This window comes from Leuresthes tenuis, unplaced genomic scaffold (assembly GCF_036924035.1).
Source record: "Leuresthes tenuis unplaced genomic scaffold, fLeuTen1.0.hap1 SCAF_19, whole genome shotgun sequence".
NCBI classification, from domain to species: domain Eukaryota; kingdom Metazoa; phylum Chordata; class Actinopteri; order Atheriniformes; family Atherinopsidae; genus Leuresthes; species Leuresthes tenuis.
The window spans coordinates 17,784,444-17,803,724 of NW_027325373.1; the positions used below are offsets into that span (position 1 = coordinate 17,784,444).

Genomic DNA, 19,281 nt, shown 5'->3' on the forward strand with positions numbered 1-19,281 from the left:
TACTCGGCTTTATTTCAAAAGGCTCCTGTGTGGAGGAGTGTTTTTGGGGACAGTGAGCTCCACACCTGACGCACCTTGAGCTGTCTTTTCAAGAGGAAGGAGAGCTCTGGTGAGGAGCGCCATCACTTTGGATTTGTACATCTGACTTTAAGGTGACAACATGAGCAAAACGAAGAATAAAAGTGAAAATAAGACCGAAAAGGCTTTGGCTGCGGAGAAAGAGCAGTTTGGTAAACAGCAGGTAAGTCCATTTTATTTTTGAAGCTTGACTTTTTGGTCTAATATCCACCCTTGGTCCTTAGTCCAGTTAACAGAGGTATGGTGGCTTTCTTCTTTGGGTGAGCTTTGGGGGGCTAATAGACCAGTACACCTTAATTTCCCCCCAAAAAGGTGGCACCTAACCTACCTGCTACAATGAAAAATAGTGACAGAGCCAATGGGTGGAAGTAAGATTGGACCTCAATAATTGTGATTATTAAGGGTGGCTTGTATGGACCTCATGTTCACAGGTTCACCTTATTTCAGATATAAGTTGCTGTTCCAGTGTATGTTCTGAAGCTAAATCTCATAACTTAAATAACACCTCCAACAAGGAAGAATGAATTGCTTTACTTGCCACTGAGACTAAATTGTAATCTCATATTGACTTGTAGAAGGTGGTTTAAACATATTTTTTGTCTATTTTCTTTCAGCTACACAGCATCAGTAAGATTACCAATCCTGCTGAAGCGCCGCCTAAAGAAAAATATGTGCGCAGTATCCTTTCAACATTTAACATCAGCTCTTTTTGTATATGTTGACTCAAATATTACACTTAGATACTACTTTGAGAAAGAGTAAAATACTGTGGAGGCGTGAAAGCAGCTTTGTGAAGCTTAATGCTAACTGTAATGCTAACAGTTGTTAGCATGCTGATATTTGTAAACGAAACAGCACAGTTGATGTATTTTTTTTGGATGAATTTTAGAAAGTCACGGTGATGTTAACTAATAAAAATAAAAAATCCCTCTGAAGGAAAATGCTATAAATTTTCAGTAGACTGCACTTAGAAAACTGTTTAACTCCAAAACAAACCCAGAGTTTGTCTTTGGACATTTGCTGCTGCCATTTTCTGAGGAATGGGTTTTGAAAAGCCACTTAACACTGACCTATCAGTCACTCAAGTATAAAAAGAGAAAGTCTTTTTGTGTCTACACGTAATGAGCAACTTAGCAGACAACCAATTTTAAATTGTATCTTTAGACCCTTTGCTACAAGGAGCCAGTCACAAAGACACCAAAGATAGAACACCAAAGATAACAGTTTCACAGAAACTATCTACAGCAGATGAACAGTATCTGAAAGTGATGTCCTTATCAGCTTCAGCTGCAAAATGGGAAACCTAGAAGAAAGCAGTTCATCAACAGGAAAGCGTGAAAGTGCAAAAATTGGTGCCAATCACTCAAATAAGTATTCGTGTATTTGTTAAAATCAGAAATATTGAGTGTGACGTCTTCAGTAACTGTCAAAGGAAGCTGTGTGGACTGTTTCTGCCTCCATCAGATTTTTGAAGTCTCCTTAACAGCTGTGAAGATGTCATCATAGGATCTTACAAAGATGGTGGAGCCACCACCTTCTGGTCCTACGTCCTGAATTTGCCTCTGTCCAGCAACTCCATGGTCAGCTGGAAGTTTTGCTATCTGCTGCACAAAGTTCTCAGGGGCGGACACAGAAATGTATGTCACATGTATAAACTTCCTCCATTTTCTCCACCTCACTTCCTGCTTGTGATGGTGCTGCGTAACCTCCGTCATCTCCATCTGATCCACAGGTTGTTGTGGATTCTCACAGACACAGCCGTGCCATTAGAGACATGGGCGTCCTGTGGGTGAGTAGATGCAGATTTAAACCCTGTACTTTGATTTGAAGGATGTTATAATGGTTGCTCTTGTAAAATATAAGACCGTGTGTGTGGAGACTGTATCTTCATCTGAATCTGTGGAAATGTAAAACTTTTGTCTGTTTTCCGACCTAATTTGGAAGGTTTTGCTTCATGTGATCCTTTTATTTACTACCTCTTATGTTTGTCTATGTTTTGACTTTAATTGTAATTGAGTTTTAACTGTTTCTGAATTTAAAGACAAGGTCATTGTGTTGATGAAATAATGTCATATCTTCTATGGTCATTTTTCTTTTTTTTTCCCTCAGGGAAGCCTGCATGATCGGTACGGTCATATTGTCGCTTTGTATGCCAAATTCCTCCACCTTAAAATGGAGTTTCATGCAAAGGTAAAGCATTTCTTTTTGGTTTTGTAGTTTCAATAGTTCCATTTCTTTTTGTTTATTCATACATTTTACAATTAGTTTTTCACTATTTTCCCGTTTGGGGCATTTAAAGACAGAAAAGTGGACAAAAAAAAGTTAATCGTGTTCATCATGTCTGCACATTTATAACAAAATACTTTCTTTATCCCAAAGGCGACATTATATTATTCAGAATTTCCATTTCCATTTTGTTTAATTTTCATTAATTTCATATTTATGCAAATAAATGCTTTGTTGCTTTCAGCAGCCTGCAGAGACAGTTAAATCAGAAACTCATCTCATCTAGATTGTAACCGCTATGAAACAATCGGATATCAATGCAGTTCAGTTCAATAATACTTCATTAATAATTTATGTAATAGTTACACCTTTCACATCCCCAAAGGGGAACTTACAATATTTTAGCAGCAATTTACATCATACAAACCAATACATAGGGTATTTATTGGGGTATAAATGTCAGAAACACACTCGGGTATTGTGTCATAATGCTAGAATAAGAAGTATGCTGTGTGATGTGCATACACTGGATAATGCTTCTGTCTTTTCTGCAGCACAAGGTGATCCCAGGTAACCTGGAGGCCAGCGATGATACTTTGGAGAGGGAAGCAGGAACTGACACAACCAAAGTGTAACTTTCTTTCTCTCTAACCACAGTTATGTGATCAGGTTGTGTAGCCTCTGGTATTTGAATGCAGTCTCACCCACTGAATGTATTATAGGTTGGATATGACACAGGAGCTTCTGGATTACTTGGATGCTGGACTGAAGATGGCCGAGACGGGTAAGCTCATCGTCTTGAATCCATTTTACACCAAAATGAGTGAATACGTTAAAAAAAAGCATGTCCTTCTGACGAAAACCATAAAAACTTATGTTTAGTGCTGAAAGAAAAAAGAAAAAGTAAGATGTTTGCTTTGTTGTGGCTCTAAGTTGAGCACATTCAGGAAATATTAGCATCTCAAGCAGGTCTGAAGACAATAAATACCCGAAACTCTTGTAGTGTCATTTAATGCAGGATTATATGCTTTAACGTATCCTTTGCCACTGAAGAAACTCTCAATTCTCCTCTCGCATTTGAAGTGATCACAAGTCAACAAACAAGCTGTATTGTTTTTTTTTAAAGACAAAAGTAAAAATTAGAAATTATAATCGTTCTGAAAATGTCCATCAGGACAATTAAAAGAAACAGGAAAAATAGCCGTTTTATGTTTGTCAGAAGCATAATGAGTGCATAATAATGACCCTGCGCTACCATGGGGCTCATGGATGTGTTTTTAATAGCTTTTAGACAACAAATACACCACAAAATATTGAAAAGTGAATCACATTTGAATTTTGCATTCGATTTTGTGCTTTTCTTGTTTAAAGTTCTGCGTCAGCTGGACGCCAACGGGGCCAAATCTACAACTCCAGCGGGACAGTGCAGACTGACGCCTCTCATTCCACTCATACTGGACAGCAGCTTCCTTTACCACTTCTCAGTCCGACTGATGTTCAAACTTCACAGCCGTGAGTGACGAACATGCATTTTTAGTCAGACAAACTGTGCAGATCGAGCTTTGAACGCACCGTGAACTCTGCTCTGTAGGCATCGCTCCAGATGTTCTTCTTGGACATCGAGAGAGATTCCGCGACCTCTTCACGAGGTAGTTTATCATCTTTATTACTTAACACTCACACCTTTAACTCGTTAGTCACTGCATATTAATAAAGGCAATGCGGAATGTATTTATTGTTGCAGATATGTTTTGCTAACAGCTGCGCTTTCTTTTTGCAGCCTCACACTGTTCTTCAACAGAGCCAGAGAGACGGAGTTCTTTAAAAGCATCATCCAGATCCCAGACCTCCCAGATGTAAATGACGACTCTGGCCTTTCTGTAATTCCTCCCACCGCTGCGTACATTTGTTCAATGGAGTCTCTCTTCATGTGGTTTTGTTTATCCCAACTCCACAGGAGCCTCCTAACTTCCTCCGAGCTGCTGCCTTGGCCGAGTATAAAAAGCCAGTGGTGGTGATGCCCAACGAGGATCATCGGCAGGAGGAGGACGTTGAGCCGCTGCCGGAGTTTAGAGAAGCACCTCAGCTTCCACAGGTAGACTCGAAATGAAACAAAAAGTAACCTTTGTGTGGGCTCGTCAGTGCTTAATTTAAGCTATTTATCATGGCAGTACTATTTGCTCAACCAAATGGGAGTACCTGAAGCTCCTCTGGAGCAGAGAGAAACTGAGAACGTGAGTTTGAAGAGGGAACTCGAGGCACTAAAACCGGAACTACGGCTCATCAAGAGTGAGGTAAGTCGGGAAATTTGGGGTTTTCTTGTCTGCTGTGCAAAAAGAGAATAGTTCTCTGATAAAATCTGACCAAAATAACAGTTCTTGTAGGCAGTCAGAGCTCGTGCTTCCAAATTACGTCTCAGTTTTGGTATGTTGGTACAATTTGTAGCTGGAAACATGCGGAAAAGTTCTTGTGCATCTCTACCCATCGATGTGACTCTATTCTGTCAAATTTGTTCGATATTAAAAAAATATTGTCCAAAGATCAAGCCAAGATTGTATATGCATGTAGCTTACAGTATTGATTCAGGAGTTTCACCCTCTTCCTCAGGCTCAGAGGTGTGTAACCGAGTTAAAGGCTCAAGTGAACCATCTGGAAGCTGAGGTCGACGAGCAGCGGACCCACAAGCAGGTGGCACTTGTTGAAAACGAACACCTGCGGATGGAGGTGGAGGCTTTACGCAGCGCTAACGTCGCCAATGTCGGGGCTCAGATCGGATTTAAGGAGGCGGACAGTGAGTGTATAGTTCTGTGTACAGATGAAATAGCCATGCAAATGACCTCGAGCATCACTGAAAGTGTTTTTCCATCTTTGTCCTGTTGTCTCTGCGCAGCTCGAGCTCAGGCTGCAGAGCTTCGTTTCACTCAACTCAAAGACAGACACGCAGAGCTGGTGACCAGTCATGCCGATCTAATGAAGAAGGTAAATTAGAGCTTGTTGGTTTGTCACCGAAACACTCGCTTCGGTCACCGTAAAAGCTTGCCATCTGTGGCTGTTTGTGTTCTCGGGCAGAATGCAGAAACGGTGAAGATTTTGTCGAGCAGAAAACAAGAACAGGACGATTTGCTGAGAGCCAAACAGCAGCTTCAACATGAGCTGGAGAATCTACGACAGGAGCAGAGGAACTCAGTGAGACCTTTAGATATTAGAGCCCATGTTCACTGCAGCTAAAACTGATTTGATCCTTTTCTGTTGTGCTTACATACGATGCCGCTCCTCTTCCATTCAGATGAATCTTCAGCATTACGAGGCCGACCGCCTGAATAAAGAACTTCTGGAGCAAAGAGCAGAGCTGGCTCTGCTTCGCAGCGCTCTGGACAATAAAGAGAAGGTAAAACTGAATCTAAACTACCCACTAAGGCCCATCTGTTTGACTGTGAGACCAAATTTGAACTAACTTCCTCTTAAATGGCAGATGAGCAGATATAGTTAGAATAAAGGACTGAAACTGCCTAAGAAAAAACATGACAAGAGAAATATCTAAATGTCTCAATAAATGACTCAACCGGCCAGTAAGTGAATGAGAAATGAAAAAGTAGCTAAGTGATAATAGCCAGTTTCTGCACTGTGATGTTTATCATCAGGAAGGATGTGTAAAAGAGACACGGAAATAAATTAACTTGGGGAGATAAATACGAAAACACCGATCAGCCAGAACACTGAAGGGCCTGAATAGACGCTTGGTGGCTTTTTAATGGCATTTTAAATACACCTTTTAAATCTTTCATTTAAAAGAACATCCACAAAGGCAACTTGGAAACAGAAAAGAAAGTCTAAAAATACAGTAAAATTAGGCTTTTTTTGGTCCTTCTAATGAAAAGTGTGACTTAAAAGAAAATAACAGCTTCATAACTGGTCAAATTTGTCATGGTAGTACGAGCCTTAAGTACCAAGTTTGGATATCTTTTATATTGAAAAAACATAGGTGGACCCAGTATGAAGAGGTTAATACGTGCAAATCACATGATGCCTCACTATTAAACATTTCTTTTTAATCTTACTCTAGGAGGGGTCCCAGGTGAGCAGCAGTCTGGCTGCTCTGCAGGCAGAACGAGATGTTCTGCTCCGCTCTGCCAGAGAAAAAGAAGCAGAGCTGTCCTCTCTGAGACAACAAGCACAGCAGCAGCAGAGCTCTTTGGACCTGGAGAGAGGCAGAACCAACCAAGAACTGGAGGCACTGAGAGCTCAACTGCAGCAGCAGGTATGAACTGATGACGCGCTCAGCGAGGTTTAAAAGCATCGGACACTCCTCGTGAGTCCAAAATACAGTGTAGTTATGCTTTGGTGGGAAGGATCAGAGAAGTTGTCTTACATAACTATATAGCACAGAAAATTCATAACATTTTTACATTTCTGTAACACTTTGAATTATTCCTCTCAGGAACAATATCTTGTACTGTCATCCCTATGTTATAAATGGCAAAAAGTTTATTGGCACACATTAAGGCAGTTTAGGTCTTATTCATTCCAAACCAGGCTGATCAGATACTGGTCAGATGATCAGATACTGCAGGTGTGACCTGAGAACCCAGAAAACAAACCAACCAACAGATCAGATGTCAGTACTACTGAGAATTCAGGCTATAAACTCCCACAGTGTTCAGAAAAAGGAGTTGGCCAACATTAAAGTTAGTCCACCCTCACAAGACTCATTCCCACGTGTTGTCTTCCACGGGTCGTTCAAGGCCAGGTGGAGCAACTCAAAATTAACCCAAAGCACAAAATTAACTACTAAACATTTCTTTATCATCTCCAGGGGGCAAATCGGGAAATTAAATACTTTAATAGACCCCTTTACGGACCCCAACATTCACCTGTTACACTGACATACAGAAGATGAGTAAATCAAGCGCCTCTTAAAAACATATGTGGCCACTCAAACTGTCAAGGTGTTAGCGAATGGCTTCAGAGGACCGGAGGCAAACAGAAGGGAGAACTAAAGTCTTTATTCAAGAAAAAACAAAAAAAAGCGACAGAGCCGAAAAAAACGTGAACTAAACTTATAACTAAAAAAATAAAAGACTAAATAATAAAACAACCAGACGAGGGGAAAAACAGAACAGCGAGAAAATGGGTGACAGAGATTATCATTGATGAAAGCACGGTGAGGATCTGGTGAGGGGTTAGAAAAAGCAAGGAGCTTAAATTCAAAGAGGACTGAGGACCAAAAAGAAGACCAAATGTACAGCTAAAGTTCAAACAAAATAAAACAGAGAGTAAATTTAACTAATTTAACCATAGAAAAGACTAGAAACTCAACGGACAGGAACATCAAAAAACAAAGAGCATGGATCATCACAAGAAACACCCAAACAAATCTGAACATTAAAAAGGAGTCTCATCCAATTATAACATCCCTTTGTGAAATTAAAAGATTAGATCGCTTACGAGGCTCCCTCCTGCCAGAGGGAGTCTTATCACACACAAAACCATCTGATGATACTCGTTCAGTCCAGACTGCTCTCAACTGTGATCCTTTTTGCTGTCAAAAATCCTTTAAAGACTAATCTCCTGCATCTAACCTGCACTTTGGGTAGAAGTGTCTCCTAAAAGAAACACATTTATGATTGACTTTACAGAACCCGTGATGAATCCTGATTATATCGTGATGTATCCTGTATTTCTTTACTTTGCGTAGCTCTACCATTTTACCAGATTTATGTTGACTTTATTGTTTTCTTTTACATCATTAATGACTTATTGTGTAATTGTCTCTGTCTAACTTGTGTTTTCTTGTATGGTTTTTGTTACTTCTCCACAGCTTGCCATCAACGCAGAGCAGAAGCTGGAGATCGACAGGCTGAGACGGGAGCTGGACTCGACGCGAGCCGAGCTGGCGCGAGCAAACGGCCTGCTGCAGAGCAAAGAAATGGTGGGAAGATTTCTGGAAACTCTCCGGCCACCCTGCATGAAGCATTGACTGGAATTCACTCGCATGCGTTTTTTCTCCTTCAGAGTGGCACCCAGCTGAACAACACTCTGGCAGGGCTGCAGGGGGAGAAGGAGACGTTGCATCGGACGGTTCGGCAGCAGGAGGCTGAGCTGGCCTCCCTCAGACAGCAAGCTCAGCTGCAGCAGAGCTCCCTGGAGCAGGAGAGGCAGAGGAGCAGCATGGAGCTGGGAAGCTTACACGCCCAGCTGCAACAGCAGGTGCTTAACTGCGTTTCTGACCGCACGGTAGAGCTTTCCGTTCGTCGGTTAATAATGTTTGTCAAATCAGGCCTTACGGGAAGGTGAGCTGGCTCAGAAGCTGCAGGAGGAGCAGTTCTGCCTGCTGCAGTGTGCCGTGGTGGAGGCCGAGGGCATCATATTGGACGCCGTGGCCAAACTGGATGACCCCATACACGTCCGCTGCATCAGCTCTCCTGGTAAAAACACCTTTATATTCCTTCCCCAAAGAGAACAACACACTGTAATGTCACTTATTCCAAGAATTCCGCAAAGTAAACAAACATTTACACTACTTTTTTGTAATGATTTAGTGTCTATAAGTCATATTACATATAATTTAATGGATGGTCACCAAGTCTCCACCTTTTTTTTTGGTGGTGTTTTTCCTTCTGTTCTTGAGTAGTCTTCTTCAGTTCAGATCCTACGTTAGAGCCATTTACATTGAGGACAAATTTTCCTGCAAAGGATGAGAAGAATTTGACCACTCTGGTCTCTGATTGGCTTACCATTAATGGGCTTCCTGTCAAACATCAGCTCGTTTTGGTTCATACTGTGGAGCCCAGGAAGCTCACTGCTCTTTGGTGGTGCCTACTATAGTATCCTTTCTGAGAAAAAGAGAATATTTTAATAGTTTTTCCATTTTTTTTTCTATACTATAAGAAGCTTAGAGTAAAACACTGTTTTTATGAAAGCCTGCACAGTAAAGAGGGCTCTTGGGAAATAGTCAAAGCCAAACTTACATCCTTACCCCCCCCCCCCCCAATAAATTGTGAAGCAGGTTTCTTATTAAAACAAGGGGAATCTTCCTTGTATTACAGAAAGTAAAGACTTAAAAGACAATCCAGCCATTTTATCGCTGTTTACCAAGCTACAGCCTCCCTCCTTTGTTCCTGTGCACCTCATGCAGACTGCCCCCTTCTCTCTTGACAAGGGAAAAAGACCCCAATCCCAGGCTTCTAACTGCATTCATATGTAGAACACTCATTAGTCAACCAATCAGCTGCCATCAATCATCAAGTCCAGACAGAAACCAGTGTCTTGCGTGCTACATTTCATAACAATACACCAGGAATAGTAAGAAAACACAACACTAAGATTAGATTTGCTTTTACCATTCGTAATGTGAGCGGACAGAACAAGTCTTCCTGTTTGATGGTTTTATTCTCAGTGCTCGCTACTGGATGTGCGCTGAAACTATGTGATTCTTCTTTAGGAAGAACAATATATGAAGACATCCAGATGAATTAGTTTAACATTTGGATGTCGTTCAAAAAGAACAAAACATTATCATGAAAAAGATCTCAGGATAACAAAAGTTGTTTAATCAGAACAAAATGTTTTAATTCTCGCAGTTCAGAAAACAATGAAAGCTGCAAGAAAGTAGTTTTCACCAAAAAACTAAATATCTGGGTTTTTTTTCTGTAGTTTTGCCTTTGAGATTCCTTATTCGATGTTTATTTGTTCGATATTGACTGTGGAAAAAGAGCAGGACAATAAAATGAAGCTGAAGGTACATGATGAATGCTGTTTTTGAAAAAAACTTTTATTCTATAAATTAATATTTTGAAAAATTAGTCCAATTAGTAGATAGATATACATATGAAATTAAGAAATATGACTGTACAATGACTGATAAATAATAGATTAATTCTGAAATAAGAAAACATATAACTGATATAGTATAACAGATAAACCTCCCGGTGTACCAGAGTCAGTTTTGTAGTCAATAACTTGATTCTTCTTCTGTGCATGTAAACTGGGACAGGGATGGTAGCTGCTATTCTGCTACGTCAAACTCTAACTGTAGCTCTCCTCAGCTCCAGCTACAGCCTTGAGTTTCTTCTTTTCCTGAAACTTTTATTGGTCATTTTGCATTTTATTGATGATGCCGTCCTGTGTTTCAGATTACTTGGTGAACCGAGCTGAAACCACTCTGGTATCTATTGACAAAATGCAGCACAGCCACCTGGTCTACCTGGGAAACAGGAACGGTAGGTTGGATGTCATGTGTTTGTACGTTTACCTCAGATAATGAGTCTGTCTAACGATGTTTCATCTTCTCCAGATGCCAGTGGCTTGTTGAGAGCGGTCACACAGTTTTCCCACCTGGCTGCCGACACGATTGTCAACGGGGCAGCGACATCGCACTCAGCTCCCACCGATCAGGCCGACGGTAAGGGCCACACATTGACATCTGCAGCTGCGTTAGACTCCAGATGCATGATGCACAAACAGTTTTTATTTGTCTCCCGCAGGTCTGACTGACAGCTGTCGGGACTGTGCGAATCACTGCCTTCAGTTCTTGAAGGATCTGAAGTTTCAGGCCAGTTTACAGCGAGCTGACCCGTCTGCGATACGCTACACGGTTCAACGTCTCCTCGCTATGGCTCAGGTGGGGAAAAAATGTAATAAATCAAACAGAAACAAGACTCAACAAGTTGGCATCACTGTTTTAGGTTGTATGTCAAATTGCTTTGAGCTAAAAGCAAAATAATGTTTAGTATGTAAATTTGACAACAGAAGAAGAAAAATTAGACCATCAAACTTGTTGGAAATGATCCTCCAGTTAATGCAAATGTCTGCACAACATCTAATAAAAGTTAAAGGTTGACGATGGAGAGGTCGTCTGGGGATCACTAAATGTAGCAGACCAACATAGATGTATAGATAAGATGCAGAGATCATAATAATTTGTGGTCATAAATGGACTTATCTGCACATAAAAGTCCAAAATATATTCAATAGATCAAAGAACAGCTGAAAAGGTGGAGAAAACAAGTCCGAGTCTGGAAAAATAAGGAGGGGGAAATAAAGGAGTTAAAACGCATGTAAGAAGGCTGGAAACTTAACTACAATGAATACAAACTGAAGGATATGTACTGTGGTGGGGGACAAATAATGGAACATTTACCAAAGGGTAAATTGTGAAGCAGGTTTCTTATTAAAACAAGGGGAATCTTCCTTGTATTACAGAAAGTAAAGACTTAAAAGACAATCCAGCCATTTTCTCGCTGTTTACCAAGCTACAGCCTCCCTCCTTTGTTCCTGTGCACCTCATGCAGACTGCCCCCTTCTCTCTTGACAAGGGAAAAAGACCCCAATCCCAGGCTTCTAACTGCATTCATATGTAGAACACTCATTAGTCAACCAATCAGCTGCCATCAATCATCAAGTCCAGACAGAAACCAGTGTCTTGCGTGCTACATTTCATAACAATACACCAGGAATAGTAAGAAAACACAACACTAGGATTAGATCATTTGATTTGCCTTTACCACTCGTAATGTGAGCGGACAGAACAAGTCTTCCTGTTTGATGGTTTTATTCTCAGTTCTCGCTACTGGATGTGCGCTGAAACTATGTGATTCTTCTGTAGGATTTGCGTCCCAAAGGCCAGGATGTGCTGAAGGAAGAGCTGGGAAGCATGGTGGATAAAGAGATGGTCGCTACGTCAACTGCCATCGAAGAGGCCGTGCTGCGAATGGATGTAAGGACAAACACATCAGTCTGTTTTATTATTTAATAGGAACCACAGACGGCGATTAGATTTTAGCAGGCATAAACAACCACCCTTTAACACAAACAAACCTAGACTGGTCAGATAGGAAAGGCTTGTGTGTGTGAAAAACTAAGTGCACCCTCGCTGCTTCCACAGGAGTTCAGAGGGTTAGTAGCAGCCAGGTGTGAGCACCTCTGTAAAAGCAGAAGTTTAGTCAGATTGCTGGTCTGGAGCATTCAGCTGTGTGTTAACACAATGCCAAGGAGGAAAGACATCAGCAACGATCTTAGAGAAGCAACTGTTGCTGCCCATCAATCTGGGAAGGGTTATAAGGCTATTTCAAACTATTTGTAGTCCATCATTCTACAGAGAGAAAGATTATTCACAAGTGGAAAACATTCAGGACAGCTGTCAATCTTCCCAGGAGTGGGATTAATAAATAATGACACAGTGTAATTTGTCATGTGTTCATGCTCATCTGAGGTTGTACTTGCCTGATTTTTAAGACCTGGTAAGAACCAGATTATGATTCCACACGTATTGATGGATAAACATTACACCTTTACACATCGGTTGATGCTGAAGCTCCTCTTTCTTTTCGTGTTTCACAGGAGATTCTGAGTCAGGCAAAGAAAGACTCCACTGGTGTAAAGCTGGAGGTCAACCAGAGGTAAGATGAATGAACTTTGAATCTGATTCAGTTGTCCTCTTTCATTTTGTACAGTCAGGTTCACTTTTCTGTCTGGTTTATCACAGTATCCTGGGATCCTGTTCAGACTTGATGAAGGTAAGAAGTCTGTTTGCCTAATCAATGTCTGCTAACTCCAGTTCATAGAGGCTCGCTGTGTTTTAATTTTGCCCTGCTTCCTTTCAGGCTGTTCATATCCTGGTGACTGCTGCTACTGACCTACAGAAAGACATTGTGGAGGGAGGCAGGGTGAGTTTGTGTGATTATGGTAACCACGAGTTCAAACTACAGGAGGAATTCAGGTTTTCTCCCTTATCTCTATTTATCCACTTTAAATGAAGTACACCTAAAAAAAATTCTTTGTTTAAAAAGTTATTAAGAAACTTGCTCCTGCTCAGATTGTGGGCAAGACAGGTTTCATATTTGGCATAACTTGATTGATTCTACACTTACCTATTTTGAAGCGTCGCTTAATAAGAGGTTAAATATTGAGGATAGGAAATAACTGAAGCCACACGACACACAATCCTTAATTCAGTCATTAAATCCTGTCAGTAACGTTGTGTCTGTCCACACAGACGTTTAAATGAATGAAAACGCTGAAAACCTTTTTTATGGTAAACATTTAAACGTATGACATAAGCAATTATGTATTTAAATGGTACAACTGTGCTATCTCCTGACATCAGCTGACAGGCTAACTGAATTATTCCTGAACTAGTGAGGTATAAAAGGTAGTAATACTATGTTAAGTTTAGTCTCTCTGTGGTCAGAAAGCAACTACTCACACTTTAGGATGTTCTGCTGCTTTCAAGACATGATATCAAAAGACATATTTTTCAACCTGTAAGTCAAAAAACTAACAAATACGGCGGGGAACTTGACCACAGCCAACGGTCTGTGGGCTCAGATGCAGGCCGACACTTCCTGTTGGTTCTTGTAGAGTTATGATGTGCCACAGTAGTGTGCTGTCGGTGTGTTCTGACCTTTACAGGCAACTGTAGTTTTATAACAACTATATATGTCGTGTTATTGCAAGCTGTCTGAACACATCCGGGAACTACAAGGGTTATTAATCTTTGGACGGCAAATTCTATTCTATTTTCTGCCTCTTATCTGTGCACAGCTCATTTTAGACAACTGATCGCACACAAAAGTGTGACATAGTTGTCAGTTTACTTGTGTATGTTGTAGTTAATGTAATTCTATGTTGTTTCTACTGATTTTAAAGTATTCTGCAACAAAAACTATGATTCTACAAGACATATAGCTGCATTATATTTAGGTGCTTACTTAACCAAAATGGTGAAACTACAGTTTAAGTGTTGCAAAGAGCGAAGCATTTGTAGCATAACCCTATTAAAGGACTTTTTTGGGACTTGTTCTTCCTGCAGGGAGCAGCATCTGTTACAGAATTTTATGCCAAAAACTCTCGCTGGACTGAAGGACTCATCTCTGCCTCCAAAGCTGTGGGCTGGGGTGCCACACAGCTGCTGTAAGTAACTAAAACCATCTACGTAAGGATGCATTAGTTACATGATGCAAAAGGTATCAATGTCTAAAGACAGAAGTCTTACTTTTTTGCTTTCAGAGACTCAGCTGACCGGGTTGTAGGTGAAAATGGAACATATGAGGAGCTCATCGCCTGTTCGCATGAGATCGCTGCGAGCACTGCTCAGCTGGTTGCAGCCTCCAAGGTACAAACACAACTTTAGATATCCTGAAATGAATGACACCCAGTGGAGAATTGTTCATAACTTTGGACACCCAGAATGTAATAAAAAAAGCACATCCACATGTAAATGCATTACTGTGGGATAATGCTGTTTCCATTTGAATTTTCTTTTCAGCGGGTACTTGAATGCACTATTTAGGCACAAAGTGGGGCCTCAAATGCCAGAGCAGAGTGGTTCATATGCATGAAAATAACAAATGTTCTGCATTTTTAAAGGAAAATGTGTGATGTGGATATTTTATTCAGGTGGTGGCAAAGGTATGCATACTTTCGCTATCTCACGGGAGCTATTTCCTCTCCAAAATGTAGACTCAGTTGGAAAAATTGTTTGTGGGAGGACTTTTGTCTGCGGAATTTTTGAAAATAACATTTCTTTAATCATTTGAACACCTCAAATGAAATAAAAAAAAGTCACCTCCAGTAAAACCAAATGTGCATGGACTGCTGCTTTCATTTCAGGTGAAAGCTGACCGCAACAACAAGAAGCTGTACACTCTGCAGCAGGCCTCACGGCATGTGAACGACATGGCTGCGGTGGTCGTCACCTCCACCAAACACGGCCAGCAGCAGGTCTCTGAGCAAGGTGAGAGCAGCAGCTGAGAGAGAAATACTTTATACGTCCAGCCAGTGATAAAGAGACCCAATTAAATGGCCCAACTGAGATGTAACCTTAGCGGTGCATGTAACCATACTCAATGAAGTGTTAAAACGCTTTGTCGGGCAGAGGGAACCATAGAACTGTCTGATTGTTCTGTGTGGCTTCATCACTATGTTGGACCCCTTTTACATCACATTTGTCAATGAATCCATTGTTCATGTGTAAATATTAAGTAGTTCTTGCTGCTTTATCTTCAGGATTTGATGTTTCTGTCTTTGTAGGTGTAATGGACTTCTCTGGCATGTCTCTTATCAAGCTGAAAAAAGAAGAAATGGAGGCTCAGGTGAGACCTTTGTTTAATTTCCATTCACTGTATATGCACTGTGGGTGTCCCTAGCACTGCCTGAGGTGAGTCTTGTATACAAAACCTAAACTCATGTAAGGAACAAAAGTCCATTAAATGTAGCCTACTGGCTGACATAAAGGAAGCGACAATTTCTCTCTATCTGGAGCTTCTAGATCACTACTGATAACAACATAAACACTTGAAGAACACTGGATGAACTAAATATGTAAGCAGGGAATTCTAGCAAATCATAAAACCCACTAAAAAACATATATTACATAAGTTAGATTTATACACAACTGTGTAGGGTATGTAAGATTAAAATCCCTTGTAATCTGTTGACAGACTGGTGCCAGATTTTCAGTTTATTTTTGGTATGTTTGGTATCAGTTGCACTCAAACAGCTTACTTGAACCTTGTGTGAGTTTCTATCATTTGAGAATGCTCACAGATGTGCGATTCAAGTCAGGCAGTGACACTGACAGTCACAAGCTGAATCTGCTGTAAGGAAGCCACATATTGTGATTTAGAGTGTGTCAAAGTGTTGGGCGTCAGATTATAGCATTTGTGCTACCTGACCCAACCAATTCTGACCCATCCTGCTTAACTCTAGTTTCTGATCCAATTCAGTGTCAGCTGTCTAAAAAAAAGATGGTTACCATAGTGAGCAAAAGGCAAATCCTTAGTAATTCATAAGTATGTAAAAGTCATCAAATACGTGAAAAAGGGAATTTAAATGTATAAAACAAACAGTTTACACAGTATAAGTTGATGAGTGGCTGAAACATATTACAACAAGAAGTTGAAATAAACTTGCATCAGCATTAAATGGTAAACAAAAATAAATGGTTGCAATAGTTAGCTTAAAGCTAAGGGATGAAATGGATAATCAAACATAATTGGTTAAAAACATAAGGTTTTTAGTTCAAAGGTAATTGTTTTAAAAATAGCTATAAAGCTGAGCTCAAAGTTTTTATGCAAACAATGTTGAAATAACTCTTAAATCATTGGTTAAATGCTTGGAATTGTTTGTTTGAACCAGCTGAAACAGCTTAAACTGTGACAGAAAAGTAGTTAAAACAATAAATCTATTGGCTTAATTGTTGCAATAATTAGCATTATTCTAATGGCTAAATAGCTGACGGTAGATATTTTAAACTATTGCATGAATAGTTTAAGTTGAAATTGTTAGCATAAAGCTAATGTATAAAAACTTGAAGATAGCTAAAAGCTAATGGATACATATTTTAAATTATTCTAATGGATAGCTAAGGTACAGTATTTATTTTAAGTTAATATAAGCAAATAGTATTTGAGGTTCTAAAAATAATATAAAATAATTCAGACAGTTAACTTAAAGCGAATGGTTAAATGTTTAAAAATACTAGCAAAAATATAAGCTAATGGGTGAATGAGTTAGCTTGTAACTACAAATGCTATGACTTAAAATGGTTACTTAGCTGATGGATAAAAGGATTTAATGTTATGGAGAAAAATAATGGATACAATGCTGAAATAATTCAAAGTGAACTGTATACAATAAAGAAAATGATCAGTTATTAAAATAGTTGATTGTAAGCAGTTTAACCTTAACCCTTCATATTCACTTATTTATTTGCTTATTAATTTATTTAAGTCCAGAATTAGGTCTCATTCTGGCTTAATTCAAAAGCTTATTTATTTGAAATTTTATATCCATGTTATCGGCTGATCTTTCTCTCTTTTATGTCTTGATTTGTGGATCCAGAGCACTTGAAGCTTTTTATTGTAATTATTTGGGGATGTTTTTTTAGTAGATGGCCTGTTTTATTGTTATAGTGGATGTCCTTATTTGTCTGGATGCAAAACAAATCTACATACAGGTAAAAATAAAGGAAGCTGAACCCCGAAAATAATTCATAAATAGTGGGAAAATATTTCTAAAAGTAGACAAATGTTTGACATGGTAACCAACTCAGCAACAACGATGACCATTCTAATCTCTGGAAATCCACTTGTACAAATACATGATTATAACTGTTTAATATAGTAGTATTAAATCATTTTTAGAGTAAACAAATTTTAAAATTTAAGATAAGCCAAGTGTTAAAGTTCCATAAGCAGGGCTGTGGGGGTAAATCAAGATTTGGAAACCACTGTTTATTTTTGTTCTCTGAATCTTTCAGGTGAAGGTGCTTCAGCTTGAGAGTCAGCTGGAGCAGGAGCGAGTCCGTCTTGGGGAGCTGAGGAAGCGGCACTACGAGCTCGGGCCCTCTGAGACGGAGCCCGGAGATGATGGAGCTGAAAGCTTTCCGCCGCCGCCGCCACCTACTCTGCTCGATTCCACCCCAGTACCTGCGTCCTTCTCGCAGACACAACCCTACACCAACACCCAGAGCCTTTCAGAAACCAATCCATTTGCACCGGCGCAGACACAGTCGTTCTCCCTGCCTCAGTCTTACACACCGACACATACGTACACTCCATCCCAAACCTACACTCCATCCCAAACCTACACTCCATCCCAAACCTACACTCCATCCCAAACTTACACACCATCTCAAACCTACACTCCATCCCAAACTTACACACCATCTCAACCCTACACACCCTCTCAACCTTACATTCCATCTCAGCCGTACACCCCAAACCCAACCCAGAGTTACTTACAGCCTCAATCTTATTCAATGTCGCAGCCCTCATCGCTCCCATCCAGCCTTGTTCAGCCTAAATCACCTTCTCTGCCCCAAAAATCCCAGCAGAACACCTCAGAGTCAACCAAACTAACCTTAAGGAAACCAAATATCTTCACCAAATCTGGAAATTTACTGAAAAATGCGGTAAGTCCCATTTTAAAAGGTTAATAAGAAGATAATCTGAATAGAGAGTGTAAACATGAGTCTGTTTTTCATTTGATTACAGTTCAAACGAGGTGAAACTGGAACAGGGGAGTCTTGAAGCTGACTGACGAAGAGGGATCTGACTTCATGACTTTAGCACTCACTGCATAAATGTCAATCCAATGTTAAAAACATTTACTTTAACCATGGTTTAATATTAGGTTCTGTAGACTCTTACTCACAATTTAAAAGCAGCATTTTTCTGCTCTTTTAATAACACTACATTTGCAAATTCGACGCCATTATGTTTTTGTAATCATACTGATGCCTGTATTAACTAAATGATTTATTAAAAATTGTGAAATTGTCTGAAACATAGCTGTATTTTTCATTCTTCTGTTTTCAGCTCTGCTAGGTTTATTTCTTTTTCATGAAGCTTTTGTATCCCAATTCACACAATTTTAATCATGAGCTTTCTGACTCATGACACAAGTAGAAAGGCTTTGACTCGTGAAGCTCGAGTGCATAAATGTTTCAATCTTACTTACCTTTTATGGCACATAACATGGTATCTTGACTCGAAAAGAAATCTATTATCTGACCGTTACCTTTCTTTTAATGTAAACTTTTAAGAAAACTGCAACAAATATAGAATTCAGGCATGAAACTGGACAGAAAATATGTTTCCAGTTTGCTTATAGGGTAGGTAAGGGGTGGAAATGCATGTATATGTGCAGCCAACCTTTTCAAATAGTGGTTTTAGCCATTCAACAGTAAAAAGAAACGTGCAAGACGCAGATTTTTTGTTAATTTCAGTTCTGTGTCATTGCAGAAGCTTCTTTTTTTTTTGTAAAATAAGGAGAACGCACTCATCCTCGACATGGTTTCAAACTTTGCTCTCTTTCTGTTTTTATTTTTGGTTTTTAAGCTTCCAGCTGACCGAGTAATACTGGATTGGTGATTTTGTTTCGGCCCACCTGCTTTAAAGTTGTATATGTTGATCATTCTGAGCTGCTTTTCTGTAAAAGCTGCTTGTATTTGAGTAATTTTAGACTTTGTGTTAG

The 19,281-nt window shown here is 39.8% G+C and overlaps 1 protein-coding gene across 1 annotated transcript; it reads left to right on the forward strand.

The window, feature by feature from the left end:
• LOC140276599 (huntingtin-interacting protein 1-related protein-like) lies at positions 1–18,591 on the forward strand. Its single transcript, XM_072371361.1, has 33 exons — positions 1–241; positions 693–756; positions 1,573–1,715; positions 1,811–1,867; positions 2,188–2,268; positions 2,859–2,935; positions 3,027–3,088; positions 3,676–3,816; positions 3,896–3,953; positions 4,085–4,160; positions 4,262–4,399; positions 4,476–4,598; positions 4,912–5,095; positions 5,195–5,283; positions 5,374–5,490; positions 5,591–5,692; positions 6,368–6,562; positions 8,123–8,233; positions 8,317–8,511; positions 8,582–8,729; positions 10,437–10,523; positions 10,598–10,705; positions 10,788–10,924; positions 11,909–12,019; positions 12,643–12,701; positions 12,788–12,818; positions 12,906–12,968; positions 14,114–14,214; positions 14,311–14,416; positions 14,914–15,037; positions 15,334–15,395; positions 17,564–18,217; positions 18,300–18,591. The coding sequence occupies exons 1-33, from the start codon at positions 161–163 to the stop codon at positions 18,333–18,335; spliced, it is 3,921 nt and encodes a 1,306-aa protein (XP_072227462.1). The 5' UTR covers positions 1–160; the 3' UTR covers positions 18,336–18,591.
• Positions 18,592–19,281: the final 690 nt, after the last annotated feature.

Excerpts from the sequence above, each read along its gene's own strand:
- LOC140276599 (XM_072371361.1), top strand. The coding sequence starts at position 161 with ATGAGCAAAACGAAGAATAAAAGTGAAAATAAGACCGAAAAGGCTTTG. Across the intron at positions 5,693-6,367 it reads CTCTGGACAATAAAGAGAAG|GAGGGGTCCCAGGTGAGCAG; the intron begins GTAAAACTGAAT and ends ATCTTACTCTAG. Across the intron at positions 14,215-14,310 it reads TGGGGTGCCACACAGCTGCT|AGACTCAGCTGACCGGGTTG; the intron begins GTAAGTAACTAA and ends TTTTGCTTTCAG.